Source organism: Ranitomeya variabilis, chromosome 6 (assembly GCF_051348905.1).
Source record: "Ranitomeya variabilis isolate aRanVar5 chromosome 6, aRanVar5.hap1, whole genome shotgun sequence".
In the NCBI taxonomy this organism is placed as follows: Eukaryota; Metazoa; Chordata; class Amphibia; order Anura; family Dendrobatidae; genus Ranitomeya; species Ranitomeya variabilis.
Window position 1 is genome coordinate 343,003,177 of NC_135237.1, and position 22,205 is coordinate 343,025,381.

General features: G+C 47.0%; 1 protein-coding gene across 1 annotated transcript in view; it reads left to right on the forward strand.

The window, feature by feature from the left end:
* The window catches only part of SYCP2L (synaptonemal complex protein 2 like), a 221,342-nt gene that overhangs the window by 41,667 nt on the left and 157,470 nt on the right, over positions 1 to 22,205 (forward strand). Inside the window, exons 5-6 of the mRNA XM_077269880.1 lie at positions 630 to 731; positions 18,677 to 18,704. Of these exons, the coding sequence (XP_077125995.1) occupies positions 630 to 731; positions 18,677 to 18,704 (130 nt within the window). The remainder of the gene's footprint in view (positions 1 to 629; positions 732 to 18,676; positions 18,705 to 22,205) is intronic.

The following is a 22,205-nucleotide window of genomic DNA, read 5'->3' on the forward strand; positions in this document are numbered from 1 at the left end:
GGTGTTTACTATACATCCTTTTTGCAGCTCTGTGGGGTCTTATATGTTGTAGTCAGTAAGCTGATCAGCTAAACACTAGTGGCATCTGTAAAATTATTGCCTACATTTTGCTGCTTCCTCAAAAAATGGGGTGTAGCTTTGTGGTTTATAATGCACTGAAATTTTGGTGCCAAATATCTATCTAGAAGCAAACCAATGATGTAAAGTTAAGCATCTCAAGATGCAGCAAACTTACCAGAAGGCCTAAACTGTAATAAATGTGTTGTATTTCTAGACTTGTCTAGTTATTTCACAGGAAAAATAAATTTGCCTGAGTATAATTTATATATATATATATATATATATATATATATATATATATATATATAATATTTTGGGGGGACATTTTGGCTGATGGGGAAAGTGGACTAATCCCAATTCTATGCTCCCCCCCCAAATGGACCACATAGCCTAATGAGTTACTTTAGCATGACTTCCCATTGCATTTTGATTTATTTTTTACTTATATTACATTGAACACATTACAGATTTTTTTTTTTTTGTGATACCAAATGCTACACTACAAACCAACAACAACAAAACCGTCTGGCCACTACACAAATCACAGATCCTTTTTCTTTTTCCGTTACATGGTCTTATGGTTAGAAAGAACCCTGGAATTCTTGAAGATTTGTAAGGACGTCAGATCCACAATTTCAGAACTTATAGATCATTTCTATGACACAGCACTGGTATGTTTTTACAATATTGTTGAAAAAAAATCATGTGTATTAAAAACTGTCTGGAGTAAAAATACATCCTTTTGTAGGATTTGCAGTAGATCTCTTAAAGGGCCACTGTCACCCCCCCTCCAGCCGTTATAAACTAAAAGAGCCACCTTGTGCAGCAGTAATGCTGCAGTCTAACAAGGTGACTTTTAGTTTTTGTTGCTGATATTCCCACAATAAAGGTATTTATAATTTTGCTCTAATACCTATCTTTGTACCTGGAGGCAGGTCTGAAGCCTCCTCTTTGAAGCGCCCAACTGCCGTCAGTCATCTCTTGTGTTGATTTTCGCCGCCCCCTCAGCGCTGTTATTGTGTGAAATCCGGCGCCTGCGCTCTGCTCTTCTGCCTTGCGCAGGAACATAGAGCATTTGCCGTCCTAGCGCTGGTGCCGGGTTCCGTTCTGCGACTGTGCGGGCAGTGCAGCCACCCTGTTACTGAATCCCCGCCCCGCACTGTGTTATGCATTATGCACAGTGCGGGGCTGGGATTCCTGGGCATGCGCACTGCGCTTGTCAGACGCTCCCCAGGTCCCCCACTTTCCAGCGTTGTTCTGTGCGGTTGTTCCAAACGCCGGCAAGGATACCTGTATATTCCGGCAACCAGGTCTCCTGGCAGCTGCGAGGCCCGGAAACCTAATATGAAACTTTAAGGGACATTTTAAAGTTACTGAAGTCTCCAGCTGCTTGAACACCTCAAGGTTGTAAACTAAGGTTAGATTGACTTGTGTATTTTACTATACTATTAAATGAATAAAAAGCTGTAAAAAAATGGTATGAGAACCTCTGTAATTTTTGTAAATGGCTGAGGGAAATCCGATGGCTGATGCTATTTTGGAAAAGAGACCATATTCATATAAGTTCCCAGGCTATAAATGTCAGCCCACAGCTGTAAACTTAGCCTTTCCTGGTTATAAAAATAGGGGACTCATTTAAAAATAAAAAACGTAGGGTCCCTCTATATCTAATAACCAGCAAAGACTAGGCAGACAGCTATGGGCTTATGTACATAAGATGCGCCAAATCTGGCACTTAGCCTCGCTCTTCCCACTTGCCCTAGTGTGGTGAAAAATGGGGTGGTAGTTGTTTTTGATGTCACCTTTGTATTGTCAGCGACATTAACGCCAGAGGTTAGTAATGTAGAGGCGTCTATAAAAGACAGCCCATTACTAACCTCATAGTCATATTGTGTAAAAAAAAAAAAAAAAAAAAAATCCTCACCAGAATAAAATCCATTAATTGAATGACAGACTCATTCAAAGAATCTAAATTAAACCATACTCTTCTCATCGCCCATTCCACTGAAGCCATGGTCACTGAAGCCATGAAATGAAACAAAAATAAAAAACAACCATATTGATGTCTGTCGTTCTGTCCCACGCCAAAATCCTTGTCTGGGGAGAAACAGTTTTCAACCGGGACGGTGCCAAGATGTGACCGCGCAGGCTGAAAACCACTAAGGAATGAGCTGCTGCGTACGCAGTCTGTGACTAGCAGTGACGTCATAGATGTTTCCCCCGGTCACTGAGGCTGGCCCCTGAACTGCTTGCACAGTATGAAAAAGTCTCACTGTGCAGGAGTCTGTGTCAGTCTTTCAATTAAAGAACTTTTATTCTGGTGGTTTTTTTTAAAATACAATATGACTATGGGGTTTGTAATGAGGGCGTCTTACAGGTGCCTCTCCATTACTAACCTATGGGCTTGATGTCGCCTGACAATACCAAGGTGACATCAACCCCCCAACTATTACCCCACTTGCTACTGCACCAGGGCTAGTGTAATGAGCCAGGCAAAGCACCAGAAAGCATCTACTTATAGGCTGGGGGGGCAGTATCCATGGCCTTTTCCCAGCCTGAGAATACCAGTCCCCAGCTGTCAGCTTTTAGCTTGGCAGGTTGTCAAAAATGAGGGGGACCCCAGTTTTTTGTTTTTTTATTTCTAATTTTTTTAATTTACATAGATAAAATAGCGTGGGACCCCTCTATTCCTGATAACCAACCTTAGTAATGATGACAGCAAGGGTTGCAGCCTGCAGCAGCCAGTTTTGCCTGGCTGTTAATCAAAAACACAGGGGAACCCAAGTTTTTTTTTTTTTTTCCATTTATATACAGCACCAGCTAATGAATACTCCCATCAGTGGTGCCTGCTCTAGCGGTTATCAGCGGCAGCAGGCGTACGCTGATGGGAGCAGTAGTCGCATCAGCAGGCACCTGTGACCGGAGGTAAACTTTTTACCTCTGGTCACAGCTGTGAGCTCATGCTGTACTCTCACAGATCGACAATGACAATCACAGGGGTCACCGGCATGCCCAGAGTTGTCATGCCAACCCATCAGTGCCCCGCGGTCATGTGACGGGGCGCCGATGGTCATGGTTTGTGATGCGCTTCCGGTATGTGCATGGCAAGTGCTGCTGTCGGATGTCGACAGTGGCATTTAACATGTTAACAGCTATGGGAGATTGCGACTCCACCCGTGGCTGTTGAAGGCACATGACAGCTGATCAGATCAGCTGCCGTGTGCCTGAAAAGGTGCTGGAAAGATGGCATTGCTTTTGATGTTCAGTTATGCTCATTGAACAAGTCGGGGAACATTTACATGGATGTCCCATGACCAGGGGTTCCTTCTCTGTTCTTAACACTAGGGACACCCTAGCTCACCCTGTTCCTTGTATTACTTGTGATGGTGATGATGCCAGGGCTACATACCTTGCCTTAGCTCCTGAATCTGCCCTCAGTCTGTACCTTTCTCCTACCCAGAAAAGAGGGGAGTAGTAGGGTACCGTAATACACCAACCAGACTTCAATTAATTCAATGTATTCAATGAAATTTCAACAAATTCTTGCTTCAAACGAAGCACAATCTGTAAAAAAAAAGCTGAAGGCTGAAGTTGAAAAGAGGATGGCTTCTACAAGTGGATAATTATCCTAAAATAAAGCATGTCAAAATCCACAATGGACTACCTCAAAAGGCGCAAGGTGAAGGTTTTGCAATTTTATCTCAGACCCCTGATTTGAACATCATTAAAAATCTGTGATTAGACATCAAAATAGTAGTGCATGCAAGACTCGAGAATCTCACAGAACTGAAAGAATTTTTAAAGGAAGAATGGATGAAAAAAATCACTCAAGCAAGAATTGAAAGACACTTTGCTGGCAACAATTGTTTCCAGGCTGTAATACGGTACTTTCAAAAGGGGGTGCAACTAGGTACTAACCATGCACTCTGCCAAACTTTTGCATCTGGCCATTTTCCTCTTTGTAATTTTTAACATGCCGAAACTTTTACATGCCACTGTATGCTTTTGGAGCACACCATAGGGCCGTGGGATACTCAGTACCAGGTCCAACATGGGAGTTTTTAAAGGGGAAGATCACGGCAGCAGTGACCCGGTCCATGGCCCCGGGGTTCTGGAGCGCCCCCACTGCCGCAGGGCCGAGGGGTACCCGGTACCGGGCCTCTGAGTCTCTGCTCTGGGGTTGTCACGGTGGCTAGGCCCCGGTCCGTGACCCTGCCGAGGGGCGCACAGTGAATAATAGATGTGGATGGTGGTGGTAGTGCGGTGCAGTAAATAACGAGGACACCAGGTTGCAGTCTCTTACCTCTTTACTGAAGATCTCTGGGTCCTCAGTCCAGAATACGGTTCACCAGGCTGCGCAAGTCCGGCCGGTCCAATGGCACCTCCAGAGTTCTCTTCACAGGTGGAAATCTGTGCCTTCCTTCTAGCGCTATGTGTTGTGGTCCTTCCCTGCTGTGCTTACAGAAAGTCCCCACAACTGTTGTGTCTGTTTCTTAAGTTCCCTCACAACTCGATTAGATGATGTTCTGCTAATCCTCCGTCCCTCCCTGGTGTTCTGGTCGGGACGGCACCCGTTTGACGGGTAGGCTCGGAGCTCTTCCGGGACCCTAGAGTTGCCCCTCTCCACAAGTTGCCCCCCAAGACTGCATAGGTGATTTAAGTTAGACAGCCCGCCTTAGACTGACTGTCCTGCCGCTGTTTGGAGTATTGCTTGAAGCTGAATGTTATGATACTCCCTCGGCGTTCCGGCCACCGGTAGTGCGCCTCAGTAGGATGTTGCTTCGGTCTTACAGCACGACTCCTACTGGTATTTCTCCTTTTGCGTGATCTCGTTTCTCACTCAGCACAATCTATCTCGCTTCTAATCCTTCCTTGGGCACCGCCGCTATGCTGAGCAGGCACGGTCCCGTTACGTTCGTTCAAGTTGCCAAGCCTCTGTCAGGATCCCACCCCTGACAGAGACCCTACTGTATCTTCCCCCCACAACACCCTCTGCCACAAGGTGTTGCCTGGTTCCAACCCAGTCAGCTTTCTGATCTCACTTCCTGCCTGACCCCCAGTTTACCCACTATGGTGGGGAGTGGCCTAGTGAATAGAACCCTTAGCTCCCCCCGGAGGCCCGACTGTGAAATGTATTGGTGTCTGTGATACCTGATCAGATGAACTCCTTCAGTGCCATCAGACGCACCATAGCTCCCCTTAGCGGCGGAGCCACAGTACTGCAACGGCCAGGACTCTGGGGCGCTGCAGTTCCATGTAAAAATTATGAAATAAAGGGGGAAATTTTAAAATGGATTTGGGAAATTGTTCATGACACCACCCGTGGTGTTCGGCAATGAGATGGTGGCAGACGCTGCAGTCGGATCCTCTGGGGCGTTGGTGGCACAGCAAAGATGGTGCAGCTCTCAACGGGTAGAGCAAGCCCCAGGGCAGTTGTAGGATTGTGTTAAGATGGTGGTTGTGGTTAGGCCGGGCAGGTGACGCAGCAATGACTCAAAGGACACAGCAAGGTACAGTTTCCACTTGCATACAATTCTCCAGTCCACAAATGCCAGCCGGCTGCTGTGCTCCCAAGGTCAGTGGTCCAGCAAACTCCCAGTTAAATTGGTGTGCACCTTTACAGGACTCCTTCCTTATGCCTTTTCTCTGTCGTTTCACTACACTGGCTCCCACTTCTCCTGCCCAGCGTCTCAGCCACAGTGTCCCAAGCCAGCACCCACGACCCTGGTCGGGCGATGTCCTCTGAGTCCCCTGCATTCTATCCGGCTGCCTTTTTGGCGAGCTGTGGATGTGACTCCTACAGACATTACAGCCTCTGGTTTCTTAGTTGATTCTTGAAGATTTCCACTAAATCGGGGCCGGTCCCCTGACTGCGACCTGGTCCCTCCGACTGATGCGGGTCAGTCTGGATGCGGGCCCCACGGGTAGCTTCTGCACTTCCCGTGCCCTAGGACCCCTTCTGTCCTCCCGGGAGCTTCTTTCTGTCTCTCCCTCACACTTTTCTCTCTTCAGGCTGTCAGGAGCTGCAGACACTCAAATCTGCTCAGCTCCACATCTCCTCACAGACCCCTGTCTGCACTGTCCTTCCCGCCTTCTAAGCTCCCCTACTTTTTTTTTTTTTTTTTTTTTTTTTCCCTCCTACCCCACCCACTCCCACCACCCATTCCTATCCAGCCTGGGATGAGGCCTTCCTCCCTAAGGGGATGCCCAGGTGCCCCGACTGAACTAGTGTGTGTTGGATGTGAGTGTTGGAGTCCTGGGTAGTGCCCTCCTCCTTACCTGAGAGTGGGATACCACATCTCTGAATGAGGTGCAGTACCTCTAAGGCAACTGGATCTCAGAGGCACCACACTTTTGACATGTAGAAAAGTGTTTGGCCACTAACCTTCATCTCTGGATGTGGTGAGGCAATGCTGCATGTCATGTGCTGCCCAGCAAGTATTGTGCATGTCGTCTGTAAATTACAACATGACACGTGCATGATACTTGCTAGTTGTCTAGACAGTTGTCCACCTTTGACGGAACATTGATTCACTTAGCAGTTACCTATGCATAAAGAGAAAATTGCTTAAATAAAATGTGGGTGTTTTTAAAAGTATTAAAACCTTGTCAGTCAACCTCAATTCTAGATAAGTGCAGACAGGGGCCCGACTGTTCCGACTACATCCACTGAATAGCTGAGCCTAGTTCTCCAAGACGTTTGGAATAGGGTTGAGCGAAACGGGTCGATCATTTTCAAAAGTCGCCGACTTTTGGCTAAGTCGGCGTCTCATGAAACCCGATCCGACCCCTGTGCTTGTCGCCCATGCGGTACGCGACTTTCGCGCCAAAGTCGCGTTTCAATGACGCGAAAAGCGCCATTTCTCAGCCAATGAAGGTGAACGCAGAGTGTGGGCAGCGTGATGACATAGATCCTGGTCCCCACCATCTTAGAGAAGGGCATTGCAGTGATTGGCTTGCTGTCTGCGGCGTCACAGGGGCTATAAAGGGGCGTTCCCGCCGACCGCCATCTTACTGCTGCTGATCTGAGCTTAGGGAGAGGTTGCTGCCGCTTCGTCAGAAGCAGGGAGAGCGTTAGGCAGGGTCCACTAACCACCAAACCGCTTGTGCTGTAGCGATTTCCACTGTCCAACACCACCTTCGGTGTGCAGGAACAGTGGAAGCTATTTTTATTTTTTTTTTCCCTCAGCGCTGTAGCTCATTGGGCTGCCCTAGAAGGCTCCGTGATAGCTGTATTGCTGTGTGTACGCCACTGTGGAAACCAACTGCTTTTTTCAAAGCACATATCCTCTTGTTCCTTTCTGCACAGCTATCTTTTTTGTTTGTCCACACTTTTTATTTAATTTGTGCATCAGTCCACTCCTATTGCTGCCTGCCATACCTGGCTTAGATTACTGCAGGGAGATAGTAATTGTAGGACAGTCCCTGTTTTTTTTTTTTTTTTTTTGTGGGAGATTAAGATTGGCATTTCTGCTACAGTGCCATCCCTGTGTGTGCCATCTCTCACTGAGTGGGCCATAGAAAGCCTATTTATTTTTTCCGTGATTTGTGTTCTAAATTCTACCTCAACACAAAAACACTACATCAATCAGTGGTAGAAAAATATTGGCCTCAGTCAGGGCTTGTGTGCCACTGCTGTGTGTGCTATCTCTTATTCAGTGGGCTATAGAAAGCCTATTTATTTATTTATTTTTTTTCTTATTATTTGGTTTCTAAAGTCTCCCTGAAAATAAAAAAAAAAAAACTTAAAAAAACAGTGGGAGAGTAATATTGCCCTTTCAGCTTGTGTGCCAGTCTTGACTCCTGGGTGTGCCACCTCTCTCATTCAGTGGGCCATAGAAAGCCTATTTATTTATTTTTTTAAATATTATTGGGTTTCTAAAGTCTCCCTTAAAAAACAAAAAATACATAAAAAAACAGTGGGAGAGTAATATTGCCCTTTCAGCTTGTGTGCCAGTCTTGACTCCTGGGTGTGCCACCTCTCTCATTCAGTGGGCCATAGAAAGCATTTTTTTTTTTTTCCTTGATTTGTGTTCTAAAATCTACCTCAACACAAAAACACTACATCAATCAGTGGGAGAAAAATATTGGCCTCAGTCAGGGCTTGTGTGCCACTGCTGTGTGTGCTATCTCTCATTCAGTGGGCTATAGAAAGCCTATTTATTTATTTATTTTTTTTCTTATTATTTGGTTTCTAAAGTCTCCCTGAAAAAAAAAAAAAACAGCGGGAGAGTAATATTGCCCTTTCAGCTTGTGTGCCAGTCTTGACTCCTGGGTGTGCCACCTCTCTCTCATTCAGTGGGCCATAGAAAGCCTATTTATTTTTTTGGTTTTTTTAATATTATTTGGTTTCTAAAGTCTCCCTGAAAAAAAATAAATAAATAAATTAGGTGGGAGATTAATATTGACACACACGCAGGACTGTCACTCAAGCACTAATGTCATCTCTGTGATTTTGTGCCACAGAAAACAGAGTGTGTAACATTGTGCCTGATTTTCCTTGTGGTCTCACCAACCTGTTAAGGGATATTGAAATCATACTGAAGTTATAGCTCACCGTGTAAGTTGTTTGACAGCAACAAATAAAGTTACTTTGGTTAAGATTTTAAAACAATGAGGAAGTCTGGTGCAAGAGGTCGTCGTGGGCGTTCATTGTCAGCTGGTAATGATGGTAGTGGTAGTGGAGCATCAGGTGGTTGTGGGGATAAAAATATTCCACCTAAGTCTGGAGCTGTGGAGCCAGTTTCGTCGTCAGGCTACACAAGGCCTCGAACGCTCTCTTTTCTGGGAGTAGGAAAACCGCTTTTAAAGGCGGAGCAGCAACAGCAAGTTTTGGCTTACATTGCAGACTCAGCCTCTAGCTCTTTTGCCTCCTCTTCCGAAACTGGTAAATGTAAAAGCAGCGCGTCGCTTGTGGATGTTCACGGTCAGGGACAAGTCGCTTCCTTGTCCTCCTCAGCAAAAACTACAACAAGAGAGAAGGATGCAGCAGGCGACACAACGGGTCACTCCATGGAGCTCTTTACACATACCGTCCCTGGCTTAGAAAGTGAAACATTTAACAGGCCATGCCCATTACAAGTATATTCTGACATGGAGTGCACTGATGCACAGCCACAGCCAGAGTACTATGCTGCTCCTTTGACTCAGACCACCACATTGCCCTCTCAGGGTACAGATCCACAATCAGACCCTGATGAGACTATGTTGCCCCGCCACGAACGCTATACCACCGACCGACACAGTGACACAGACGAAGTTGCACACGAGCTCGAAGAGGAGGTAATAGATGACCCAGTTATTGACCCCGATTGGCAGCCATTGGGGGAACAGGGTGCAGGCGGCAGTAGTTCAGAAGCGGAGGTGGAGGAGGGGCCGCAGCAGGCATCAACATCGCAACAGGTTCCATCTGCCGGGCCCGTATCTGGCCCAAAACGCGTGTCAAAGCCAAAACCTGTTGGAGCACAGCGTTGCCATCCGGTTAAAGCTCAGTCTGCAATCCCTGAAAAGGGATCCGAGTCTAGGAAGAGTGCAGTCTGGCATTTTTTTAAACAACATCCAACTGATCAGCGCAAAGTCATCTGTCAAAAATGTTCAACTAGCTTAAGCAGAGGTCAGAATCTGAAAAGTCTAAATACTAGTTGCATGCATAGACACTTAACCACCATGCATTTTCAAGCCTGGACTAACTACCAAACGTCCCTCAAGGTTGTAGCACCCTCGGCCAATGAAGCTAGTCAGCAACGCAACATCCCTTCCGTCACTGTAAGGCCACCATTTTCCGCACCACCGGCAGTATCTGTGCAGGTTTCTTTGCCAGCCAAAAGCAGTCAGGGTCAGGGAATCACCAGTTTTGTAGGAGGAAATATTGCATCTAGGGCACCGGCGGAAACAATACCGTCTCCAACCGTCTCTCAGTCTGCCATGTACACCGGCACACCCGAAAGTTCCACGATCTCCAGCTCTCCAGTCCAGCTCACCCTACATGAGACTCTGGTTAGAAAAAGGAAGTACTTATCCTCGCATCCGCGTACACAGGGTTTTAACGCCCACATAGCTAGACTAATCTCGTTAGAGATGATGCCCTACCGGTTAGTTGAAAGCGAAGCTTTCAAAGCCCTGATGGAGTACGCTGAACCACGATACGAGCTACCCAGTCGACACTTTTTTTCCAGAAAAGCCATCCCAGCCCTGCACCAGCATGTTAAACAGCGCATCGTCCATGCACTCAGGCAATCTGTGAGTACAAAGGTGCACCTGACTACAGATGCATGGACCAGTAGGCATGGCCAGGGACGTTATGTGTCCATCACGGCACACTGGGTGAATGTGGTGGATGCAGGGTCCACAGGCGACATCAATTTAGGGACAGTTGTGCCTAGCCCACGGTCTAGGAAACAGTTGGCTGTAGGCGTTCGCACCCCCTCCTCCTCCTCCTCCTCCTCCTCCTGCAGAAGCTACAGCTCTTCCACAGAACGCAGTCTGCCAACCACTCCATCGGCAGATGACACTGTTGCACACCAGTTGTCCCATTATGGGCCAGCTACTGCCAAGCGTCAGCAGGCTGTATTGGCTATGAAGTGCTTGGGCGACAACAGACACACCGCGGAAGTTCTGTCCGAGTTCTTGCAACAAGAAACGCAGTCGTGGCTGGGCACAGTAGATCTTGAGGCAGGCAAGGTAGTGAGTGATAACGGAAGGAATTTCATGGCTGCCATCTCCCTTTCCCAACTGAAACACATTCCTTGCCTGGCTCACACCTTAAACCTGGTGGTGCAGTGCTTATTGAAAACTTATCCTGGGTTCTCCGACCTGCTCCTCAAAGTGCGTGCACTTTGCTCACATATCCGACGTTCGCCTGTACACGCCAGCCGTATGCAGACCTATCAGCGGTCTTTGAACCTTCCCCAGCATCGCCTAATCATAGACGTTGCAACAAGGTGGAACTCAACACTGCACATGCTTCAGAGACTGTGCGAACAGAGGCGTGCTGTTATTTATTTGTGGGAGGATACACGGGCAGGCAGTAGGATGGCAGACATGGAGTTGTCAGGTGTGCAGTGGTCTAAGATACAAGACATGTGTCAAGTCCTTCAGTGTTTTGAGGAATGCACACGGCTGGTTAGTGCAGACAACGCCGTAATAAGCATGAGCATCCCCCTAATGCGTCTGCTGATGCAAAGTTTGACGCACATAAAGGAGCAGGCGTCTGCACCAGAGGAAGAGGAAAGCCTTGATGACAGTCAGCCATTGTCTGGTCAGGGCAGTGTACAGGACGAGGTAGCGGGCGAAGAGGAGGTGGAGGACGAGGAGGATGATGGGGATGAGTATATTTTTAATGCCGAACCTTTCCCGGGGGCACAGGAAATTGGTTGCGTGTCACGGCCGGGTTCTGGTTTTTTGAGGGACACAAGTGACGTAGATTTGCCTGCAACTGCCCCTCAACCAATCACAACCGGAGATTTGACAACTGGAACTTTGGCCCACATGGCGGATTATGCCTTACGTATCCTAAAAAGGGACACACGCATTACGAAAATGATGAACGATGACGATTACTGGTTGGCCTGCCTCCTTGATCCACGCTATAAAGGCAAATTGCAAAATATTATGCCACATGAGAACTTGGAACTAATATTAGCAACCAAACAATCAACTCTTGTTGACCGTTTGCTTCAGGCATTCCCAGCACACAGCGCACGTGATCGTTCTCACACGAGCTCCAGGGGGCAGCAGACTAGGAGTGTTAGGGGTGCACACATCAGAAGTGGCGTTGGACAGAGGGGTTTTCTGACCAGGTTGTGGAGTGATTTTGCTATGACCGCAGACAGGACAGGTACTGCTGCATCAATTGAAAGTGACAGGAGACAACATTTGTCCAGTATGGTTACTAACTATTTTTCATCCCTTATCGATGTTCTCCCTCAACCGTCATTCCCATTTGATTACTGGGCCTCCAAATTAGACACCTGGCCAGAATTGGCAGAATATGCATTGCAGGAGCTTGCTTGCCCGGCAGCAAGTGTCCTATCAGAAAGAGTATTCAGTGCTGCAGGTTCAATATTAACCGAAAAAAGGACTCGTCTGGCTACCCAAAATGTTGACGATCTAACATTCATTAAAATGAACCACAACTGGATTTCGAAATCTTTTGCCCCACCTTGCCCGGCCGACACCTAGCTTTCCTATGAAAAGCTCTTGCCTGTGAATTACTTTTCTAATGTCTAATTTGCTGCAGCTGATTGTACAGCATACGACATGTTTACACCTCCCTAAATGGCAAAACTCCCCACACGGGGCCGTGGTATCGCGACTTGGCGCAAGCACCCGTGAGACTGCTGTTTGTCTGAAGAGGTGGGTGTGCTCGCTTTTGGTTGACGGCATTGCTACTGGGTCCCTCATAGTACAATGTAGTGTCTCTGGCGGTGGCGGTGCGCACCCAACGTCAGACACACCGTTGTAACATGAGGGGCCCTGGGGCGGTCCCGCCGGCCTCAAGAGAGTTCCCCCCTACCCCAGCTCAAAATGTGCTCTACCACGTGCAAAATTATGTCGCACAGCTCCACCAATCTTTAGTCTATTCGCTGACATCATTCAATGTCTGGCACTGACAATACAAATTTGTAGACATCTATGATGCAACTTAAAGTAGTCTGTGTCTGTGTCCTATATTGGCACCATTAAATAGTTACTGCCAAATTACTAGATGAGCCCACCCCTGTACCTAAGTATGCCACCTTTTTTTTTTGTTTTGGTTGTTTTGCGAGACATTAACATCTATTTATATTTTGGGAGTACTGGGACAGACACTCCTTGCACTACTCCTCCACTCACCACCAAGCTGCCTGTGTATCCATGTAACCGCTGTAAAGCTGCCATGAGCCTATTGTTTGTTATTTTAGGCCTTTGATAGCCTGTCTGCGGTCCCTACTTTAAATACTCCTCCACTCACCACCAAGCTGCCTGTGTATCCATGTAACCGCTGTAAAGCTGCCATGAGCCTATTGTTTGTTATTTTAGGCCTTTGATAGCCTGTCTGCGGTCCCTACTTTAAATACTCCTCCACTCACCACCAAGCTGCCTGCCCGTGTATCCATGTAACCGCTGTAAAGCTGCCATGAGCCTATTGTTTGTTATTTTAGGCCTTTGATAGCCTGTCTGCGGTCCCTACTTTAAATACTCCTCCACTGACCACCAAGCTGCCTGCCCGTGTATCCATGTAACCGCTGTAAAACTGCCATGAGCCTATTGTTTGTTATTTTAGGCCTTTGATAGCCTGTCTGCGGTCCCTACTTTAAATACTCCTCCACTCACCACCAAGCTGCCTGTGTATCCATGTAACCGCTGTAAAGCTGCCATGAGCCTATTGTTTGTTATTTTAGGCCTTTGATAGCCTGTCTGCGGTCCCTACTTTAAATACTCCTCCACTGACCACCAAGCTGCCTGCCCGTGTATCCATGTAACCGCTGTAAAACTGCCATAAGCCTATTGTTTGTTATTTTAGGCCTTTGATAGCCTGTCTGCGGTCCCTACTTTAAATACTCCTCCACTGACCACCAAGCTGCCTGCCCGTGTATCCATGTAACCGCTGTAAAGCTGCCATGAGCCTATTGTTTGTTATTTTAGGCCTTTGATAGCCTGTCTGCGGTCCCTACTTTAAATACTCCTCCACTGACCACCAAGCTGCCTGCCCGTGTATCCATGTAACCGCTGTAAAACTGCCATAAGCCTATTGTTTGTTATTTTAGGCCTTTGATAGCCTGTCTGCGGTCCCTACTTTAAATACTCCTCCACTGACCACCAAGCTGCCTGCCCGTGTATCCATGTAACCGCTGTAAAGCTGCCATGAGCCTATTGTTTGTTATTTTAGGCCTTTGATAGCCTGTCTGCGGTCCCTACTTTAAATACTCCTCCACTCACCACCAAGCTGCCTGTGTATCCATGTAACCGCTGTAAAGCTGCCATGAGCCTATTGTTTGTTATTTTAGGCCTTTGATAGCCTGTCTGCGGTCCCTACTTTAAATACTCCTCCACTCACCACCAAGCTGCCCGTGTATCCATGTAACTGCTGTAAAACTGCCATGAGCCTATTGTTTGTTATTTTAGGCCTTTGATAGCCTGTCTGCGGTCCCTACTTTAAATACTCCTCCACTCACCACCAAGCTGCCCGTGTATCCATGTAACCGCTGTAAAACTGCCATGAGCCTATTGTTTGTTATTTTAGGCCTTCGAAGCCTGTCTGCGGTCCCTCCTTCCACTAGGCCTCCACTGACCAGACCACTGCTGCCCGTGTACCCCTGGAACCAATTTTAAAGTGCCTACAGCCAGCCCATTTTATTGTGTTAGGCCTTTGAAGCCTGTCTGCGGTCCCTCCTTCCACTAGGCCTCCACTGACCAGACCACTGCTGCCCGTGTACCCCTGGAACCAATAATAAAGTGCCTACCGCCAGCCCATTTTATTATGTTAGGCCTTCGAAGCCTGTCTAAGGTCCCTCCTTCCACTAGGCCTCCACTCACCTGACCACTGCTGCCCGTGTACCCCTGGAACCAATAATAAAGTGCCTAGAGCCTATTTTTTTATTTAATTTAATATTAATAAAGCCAGGATGAACTACGATATACCACGCTATGAGCTACCCAGTTGACAATTCTTTTGCGAGAAAAGCCATCCCACCCCTCCACCTGCATGTTAAAGACCGCATTGTCCTTGCATTCTGTCAATTTGTCAGTCCAAAGGTATACCTGACAACAGACACATGGACCTGTAGGCCTGGCCACGGAAGGTTACGTGTCCTTTGTGGCTAAATGGGTTAATGTATTGGATGCATGGTCCACACAGGGGACAGCCTGCAAAGTCTGTCTGCAGTCCCTAATTCAAGTTGTCCTCAACTGAATAAAGCTGAGCTTCTACCTTCTGGCTCTGATTAACTGCTGTTTTTAAAAAAATTGGCTGTTCCGTCCTTCTAAAGGTGTCTGCCCCTGCCTGGTGTTGTCCTCAACTGAATAAAGCTGAGCTTCAACCTTCAGTTCCAAACATACAACAGAAAACTGGTACAATACAAAAAGTGGCCTCCAGCTACAAAAACTTTCTCCTACAAGTAGTTAACTGACAGTTTTTTTTCCAGTGAAAACACAGATATGGCATCCAACGAGTGTTGTCCTGTCTCGTCTTCTTTATATTATTGCCAAGAAGCTGCAACTGAATAAAGCTGAGCTTCAACCTTCAGTTCCAAATTACCATTTTTAAAAAAGCAATTGGCTGTTCCGGCCTACTAAAGGTGTCTGTCTGCCCCTGCCTGGTGTTGTCCTCAACTGAATAAAGCTGAGCTTCAACCTTCTGTTCCAAATTACCATTTTTAAAAAAGCAATTAGCTGTTCCGGCCTACTAAAGGTGTCTGTCTGCCCCTGCCTGGTGTTGTCCTCAACTGTATAAAGCTGAGCTTCTACCTTCTGTTCCAAATTACCATTTTTAAAAATGCAATTGGCTGTTCCGGCCTACTAAAGGTGTCTGTCTGCCCCTGCCTGGTGTTGTCCTCAACTGAATAAAGCTGAGCTTCTACCTTCTGTTCCAAATTACCATTTTTAAAAATGCAATTGGCTGTTCCGGCCTACTAAAGGTGTCTGTCTGCCCCTGCCTGGTGTTGTCCTCAACTGAATAAAGCTGAGCTTCTACCTTCTGCCTCTTACTAACTGCTGTTTTTTTTAAAAAATTAGCTGTTCCGGCCTACTAAAGGTGTCTGTCTGCCCCTGCCTGTTGTTGTCCTCAACTGTATAAAGCTGAGCTTCTACCTTCTGTTCCAAATTACCATTTTTAAAAATGCAATTGGCTGTTCCGGCCTACTAAAGGTGTCTGTCTGCCCCTGCCTGGTGTTGTCCTCAACTGAATAAAGCTGAGCTTCTACCTTCTGCCTCTTACTAACTGCTGTTTTTTTAAAAAATTGGCTGTTCCGGCCTACTAAAGGTGTCTGTCTGCCCCTGCCTGGTGTTGTCCTCAACTGAATAAAGCTGAGCTTCAACCTTCTGTTCCAAATTACCATTTTTAAAAATGCAATTGGCTGTTCCGGCCTACTAAAGGTGAATGTCTGCCCCTGCCTGGTGTTGTCCTCAACTGAATAAAGCTGAGCTTCAACCTTCAGTTCCAAATTACCATTTTTAAAAATGCAATTGGCTGTTCCGGCCTACTAAAGGTGTCTGTCTGCCCCTGCCTGGTGTTGTCCTCAACTGAATAAAGCTGAGCTTCAACCTTCAGTTCCAAATTACCATTTTTAAAAATGCAATTGGCTGTTCCGGCCTACTAAAGGTGTCTGTCTGCCCCTGCCTGGTGTTGTCCTCAACTGAACAAAGCTGAGCTTCCACATTCTGGCTTTCGCCCTATACTATCAGATATTAAACTGCATTTGGCCTACTAGTGTGGTTATGCCCTTGAAACAGTGTCTGCTGCTCTTGGCTTTGCTACTCCACTGAACAAAGCAATGCCGCCTGTTTAGTCCTGTTACCAATTTTGAACTGCATTTAGCCTACTTTATTCTTTGGCCCTATATCTGTTTCCTCCTCATCCTGCCCATTGCCCAGCCACTGCTAGATGAGTCTGCTGGTACATTGACCTAGACCACTACATTCCCCTTATACTCTACACAGCCAGAATCTGACCCTGCTGAAAGTAAGGTTCCCCTTCCCGCATGTTATACCACCTTACACAGGGACAGAGAGGAAGGTGCAGATGAAAGTGCAGGTTCCTTCATCAGGTGGGGGGGCATACTCGTTGGCGACGTCACTGGCACAGGGCCCCTCAGAGTACGCAAAAGTGTCGCTGCTGGTGGGAGGCGCCCCCGCCATGCAAACACACATCGCTGTACTTTGAGGGGCCCTGTGCCAGTGCCAATGCGAACGAGTGGGCCCCCCCTGCTTGCTCAGGATCACAGCACTTGCAACGTTGAAATACTTACCTTTCCCTGCAACACCGCCGTGACGTAGTCCGCATTTCCTGGGCCCACGAAAAACTTGAGCCAGCCCTACTCCCCCCACAACTTTTGCCAAATGACCCCCAATTCCCTATGCCCAACTATTATTATAAAGTTAATTAAGATTGACAAGCTTCAGAAACAAGAATGGATGTTTTTGGCATTAAAATGGGCACTGTAGGTGTTTTCCTGGCCTCCACTCACTGCCGACTATGCTTCCCCATTGACTTGCATTGGGTTTCGTGTTTCGGTCGATCCCCGACTTTTAGCGATAATCGGCCGACTGCACTCGACTCGACTCTGGACAAAATCGGGTTTCACAAAACCCGACTCGATCTTAAAAAAATGAAAGTCGCTCAACTCTAGTTTGGAACAACCTCCCTTCTGCGTCTCTTCAAAAACTCAGAAAATGTATCTAAAAGAATTGAGTGTTTTGAAGGTAAAGGCGACAGCAAATATTGATTTTTGATTTCTCTTTAACTCTTTCCATTTGTTAATTTTAATTTTTTTTATCAATTCTAGCTTTTGAAAGCAAATTTTTTTTAGTTTGCAGCATATTTCTACACCGGCCTAAAACCTTTGCACCTCTGAATGTGGTGAGGCACTGCTGCATGTCATCTGCCACCCAGCAAATATTGTGCATGTGGTCTATAAATTACAACAGGACACGTGCATGATACTTGCTAGTTGTCTTGACAGTTGTCCACCTTTGATGACACATTACTCCATTCAGTAGCTGCCAAGGTGTGGAGAAAAGACTGCTTTTATAAAATGTGTGTATTTTTGGAAAAAAATAAATAAAACTTTGCACCAAGGCCTACTGTATGTTACCCTAGTTTTTCTTACAATAATGTAGAGATGCCTATAAGACCTTAATGTATTTCAATAATGATGTATCTATACCTGACCATATGCTATATCTGCAAACCCTAATTGTCAGTGTTTTGTTTATATTCTTTGCCGGCGTATTAGCTACTATATAATCGCACTATTTTAGGGCGTGGGATTCCGGAGCCACCATTGCGCGTCAAAGGGTATTGTGATGCTAATGAGAAGGGGCTGGTATAATAAGACAGGAGCCAGAGATTTTTCGGACACTGTACGCCCCTGAGCATGGAAGAAATTATTAATATACAGAAATAAAATAAGGTTTCCCAACAACAAGACCGCAATGAGAGACCTACAGGTAGAAATGTTTAACTAGCCCTATCACCTGTATGCCCATATTAATGGGTTGGATAAACACCTGGGTGGACTGATTGATTCACTCCAGCAGCGCAGCCCACTTACGTGTTTATCCAACTGGATCCAATATCTCCTGGAGGACCCATCCACTGGCTATGGGGCAGCAACTATTTTTATTCAAGCCTACATAGCCGTTGTGCCTGTCACAACACCACCAGGTGAGCATAACTAGCACTCTTACTGTCCCTCCATAGGGTATTGCCCCATTGTGCGCTCTTTCCCACTTTCTAGATTTACACACATTAATAGGTTATATAAATCCCAGGGGGAGACAAATTCCCTGTAAATACATTTTGAGGTAAAGCCTATATAAACTGATTAGTATAGCTGTTAGTTCATCTAGCTGGTAAATAAATACAGTTCCTAACAGACTAAGAGGAAACTGGTTTTGTTTTTTTTTTCCTTATTAGGTGATCTGTAAGTGTACAAGTGACGATGGTGAGTACTATTTCTAATGTTCTTATATGTTTCTATTTCAAAGGAACTTATGTTTAAAATAGTATCTGATCTACTGGCAGGATGTTATAGAGCAGAAGGAACTCGTCAAATTGCTTTTAAACATTTTTTGTGGCAAAAAATTAAAGCTTTTATTTAATTGAACTCCCTGGTGTTTGTATGCGTACAAGTCCAGTAGGTGGGTGGTCTTATTCGGGTATTGTCAGTTTCTCAGTCGCCCATGACAGCACTACCAGAGAGATGGAGTCCGCCCTTCAGGGACAGGAAACCCTACAGGATAAAAGGGCGGTACCTCTCTCCTGCCTCAGTTTTGTTTCCTGTCCCTGACAGGGAACCCTCAGGTCGGTACCTGTGATCCAGAGCCGACCAGTGGAGGTATGACGGCGGGGAGGCCCCTGTCACCGCTGGTACGGTGTCCGCCGCCGCCGCTTCTGGGTCCGATGGGGCTGCAGAGCGTGCGGGGGGGAGCGCGGCTGCCTCCCCGGATTGGGGTAGGGGCTTCAGGGACCCGGCGTGCCTCTGCAGAGAGGCCTGGTCCGGAGCGACGGCCTGGTGTGTGAGAGCACCAAGATGGCCACCGCACCGGATATAGACGCGGTCTACTTCCGGGTCCCGGGGAGCGCGCATGCGCACTGGGGACCGGCGCTTCCCTGCATCGCAGCCTGGAGGAGGGGTGACCGGCGCGCCTGTTAAACACAGCTGTGAGACACACTCGTCGCTGCATACAGTCCCATTATGGCGGACAGCGATGAGCAGCTCCAGTCGGCACAACCCTTACAGCCACCGGTGCAGCAACAACAGCGTCACCACCAGCGCAAGGCGGGCGGAAGGACCTCTGCAGGCACCCGGAGTTCCCGTTCCAGGAGCCATTCTACGCCGCAGAGTAAAACCAATATGTCCAGCCAGCCGACACCTTCTACTTCGGGTCTCATTCAAGATCCCGTACCTCCTCCAGAACTGGTACTTGTAGCTGCGCAAGATGGGTGAGTGATCTTCGTGAAAGTTCACTAAATAATTAGGGTCCCCTTTTCCGTTTATTTTTTAGGCAAGAAAAAAAACGGAAAAAAACAAACATAGAGACTGCCCCTTATGTGGACAACCCCTAGCACAGAGCTGGGATAAGAAACTATGCGGTTCATGTATAGGTCAAGTCCTCTGTGAAGAAACCCCCAGTTTTGCCTCTGAATTACGCTCGGTAATAAGATCAGAGGTAGAAACAGCGTTCAAATCCCTTAAAGGGGAGGGGGTTAAGGAGAGAACACCTGTCCCCCTGTCTCACTCTGATCCTTCTAGTTCTGATGAGGATGTGTCAGATAAGAAAGGTTCCTCCTCCTCCTCAGACACTGAGAGTGGAGGCCGCCACTGCTTCCCCTTAGACGAAATTGATGCCCTAGTAAAGACTGTAAGATCTACAATGGGGGTTCTAGACCCACGTCCTGACAAAACGGTACAGGTCATTATGTTTGGCGGCCTGGGCCAGAAAAAACGCAGAGTTTTTCCACTTAATGAAAACGTGCAAGCCCTGATTAAAAAGGAGTGGGAGAAGCCAGAAAGGAAACATTCATCTGTACCCTCCCTTAAAAGGAAATACCCTTTTTCGGAAGATGATTCTATAGCATGGGATAAAGCCCCTAAGCTAGACGTGGCAGTCGCTAAGGCGTCAAAGAAATTTGCGCTGCCCTTTGAGGACATGGGTACGCTAAAAGACCCCCTTGATAAAAGAGCCGACACCTTCCTGAAAGGGGCCTGGGAGTCAGCAGGGGGATGTTTAAGACCTGCCATAGCGGCCGCATGTACTTCCAGATCTCTGATGATTTGGTTAGACAGTCTGGAGAAACAGTTAAGGGATGGAGTATCCCGACAAAAAATAATTGAGTCAATTCCCATGATTAGAGGGGCGGCAGCCTTCTTGGCTGACTCTTCGGCGGATTCCATTAAGCTAACTTCAAAATCGGCAGCCCTGTCCAATGCAGCTCGTAGAACGCTGTGGCTGAAAAATTGGCCAGGCGATCTACAGACAAAACAAAAACTCTGCTCAATCCCATGCGAGGGAAAATTTCTGTTTGGCGAAACTCTAGATGACATTTTACAAAAAGCGGGAGATAAAAAGAAGGGATTCCCTAACTTGGCCGCCCCATATCTCAGACGGCCCTTTCGGAGCAGAAAATTTTTCCGCAGGCGCCCCCCTAGAGAACAGAACAGGTGGGAGGAGGGGAGAAATAGAGACAGAGGCTTCCTCTTTGGCAACTCCCCCAGGAATAAAAAAACCCCTAAATGACACCTCCCCCAGGGTGGGAGGGAGACTGTCTCAATACCTTCCGGCCTGGGAAAAAATCTCCTCCAGTTCCTGGATTCTAAATCTAATAAAAATGGGACTTCAATTAAACTTTACCACCCTTCCTCCCCAACACTATGTGGTCACTCCATTGAAACCTTCAGGACGGCAACAACAGGCCTTGGAACTAGAGATCTCAAAACTTATATCCAAAGACGTGATCCGAGAAGTTCCGTTACCAGAAAGAGGGAAAGGTTTTTTCTCCCCATTGTTCCTGATTCCAAAGCCGGACGGTTCGTTCCGCACAATAATAAATCTCCGGAAATTGAACAGCTATGTAAAGAATCAAACATTCAAAATGGAATCGATAAGATCCACAATAAAAAACCTATTTCCAAATTGTTTCATGGTAGTGTTGGATCTCAGCGACGCGTACTGGATCTATCACGTCCCCATCCACAAAAACTCACAGAAATTCCTCAGACTAGCAGTGGTCATGGAGGGAGTAGTGAAGGAATATCAGTACAAGGCCCTCCCGTTCGGCATTTCAATAGCACCCCGTGTTTTCACCAAGGTGGTAGCAGAAATGATGGCCCATATAAGGGAGGAGGATGTTATTATAATACCTTACCTAGACGACTTCCTGATTCTCAGCGATACAGCCCAACATTGTCGCCAACAGTGCACCAGAGTGATAAAAACTTTAACGGAGTTAGGTTGGCTCCTAAATCTCCAGAAATCAAAACTAGAACCGACCATGGTACAAGAGTTTCTGGGCCTAACTCTGGACTCAGTTTTACAGGAATGTCGCCTTCCAAACCCAAAGATACAAAAAATACTAAGCATTGTGTCCGCAGCTCGCTCAAATCCTCATATGACTTTAAGGGGAGCGATGTCACTGCTGGGGTCCCTTTCGGCCTGTCTTCCGGCAGTACAGTGGGCTCAGATCCACACGAGAGTCCTCCAGTGGGATGTCCTAAAAAATCAGCTTACACTGAAGGGATGCCTGGAAGGTCGCATGACTCTAAGTTCAGACACTACTCGTTCCCTAAACTGGTGGCTAGATTCCAACAACCTATCAAAGGGAGTCCCGTGGGTGATAGATGTACATCAAATAGTTACCACGGACGCCAGCCCCACAGGGTGGGGAGCTCACCTGGGAAACAGTGTTACTCAGGGGGTCTGGACAGATCGAGAATACCAGGTAT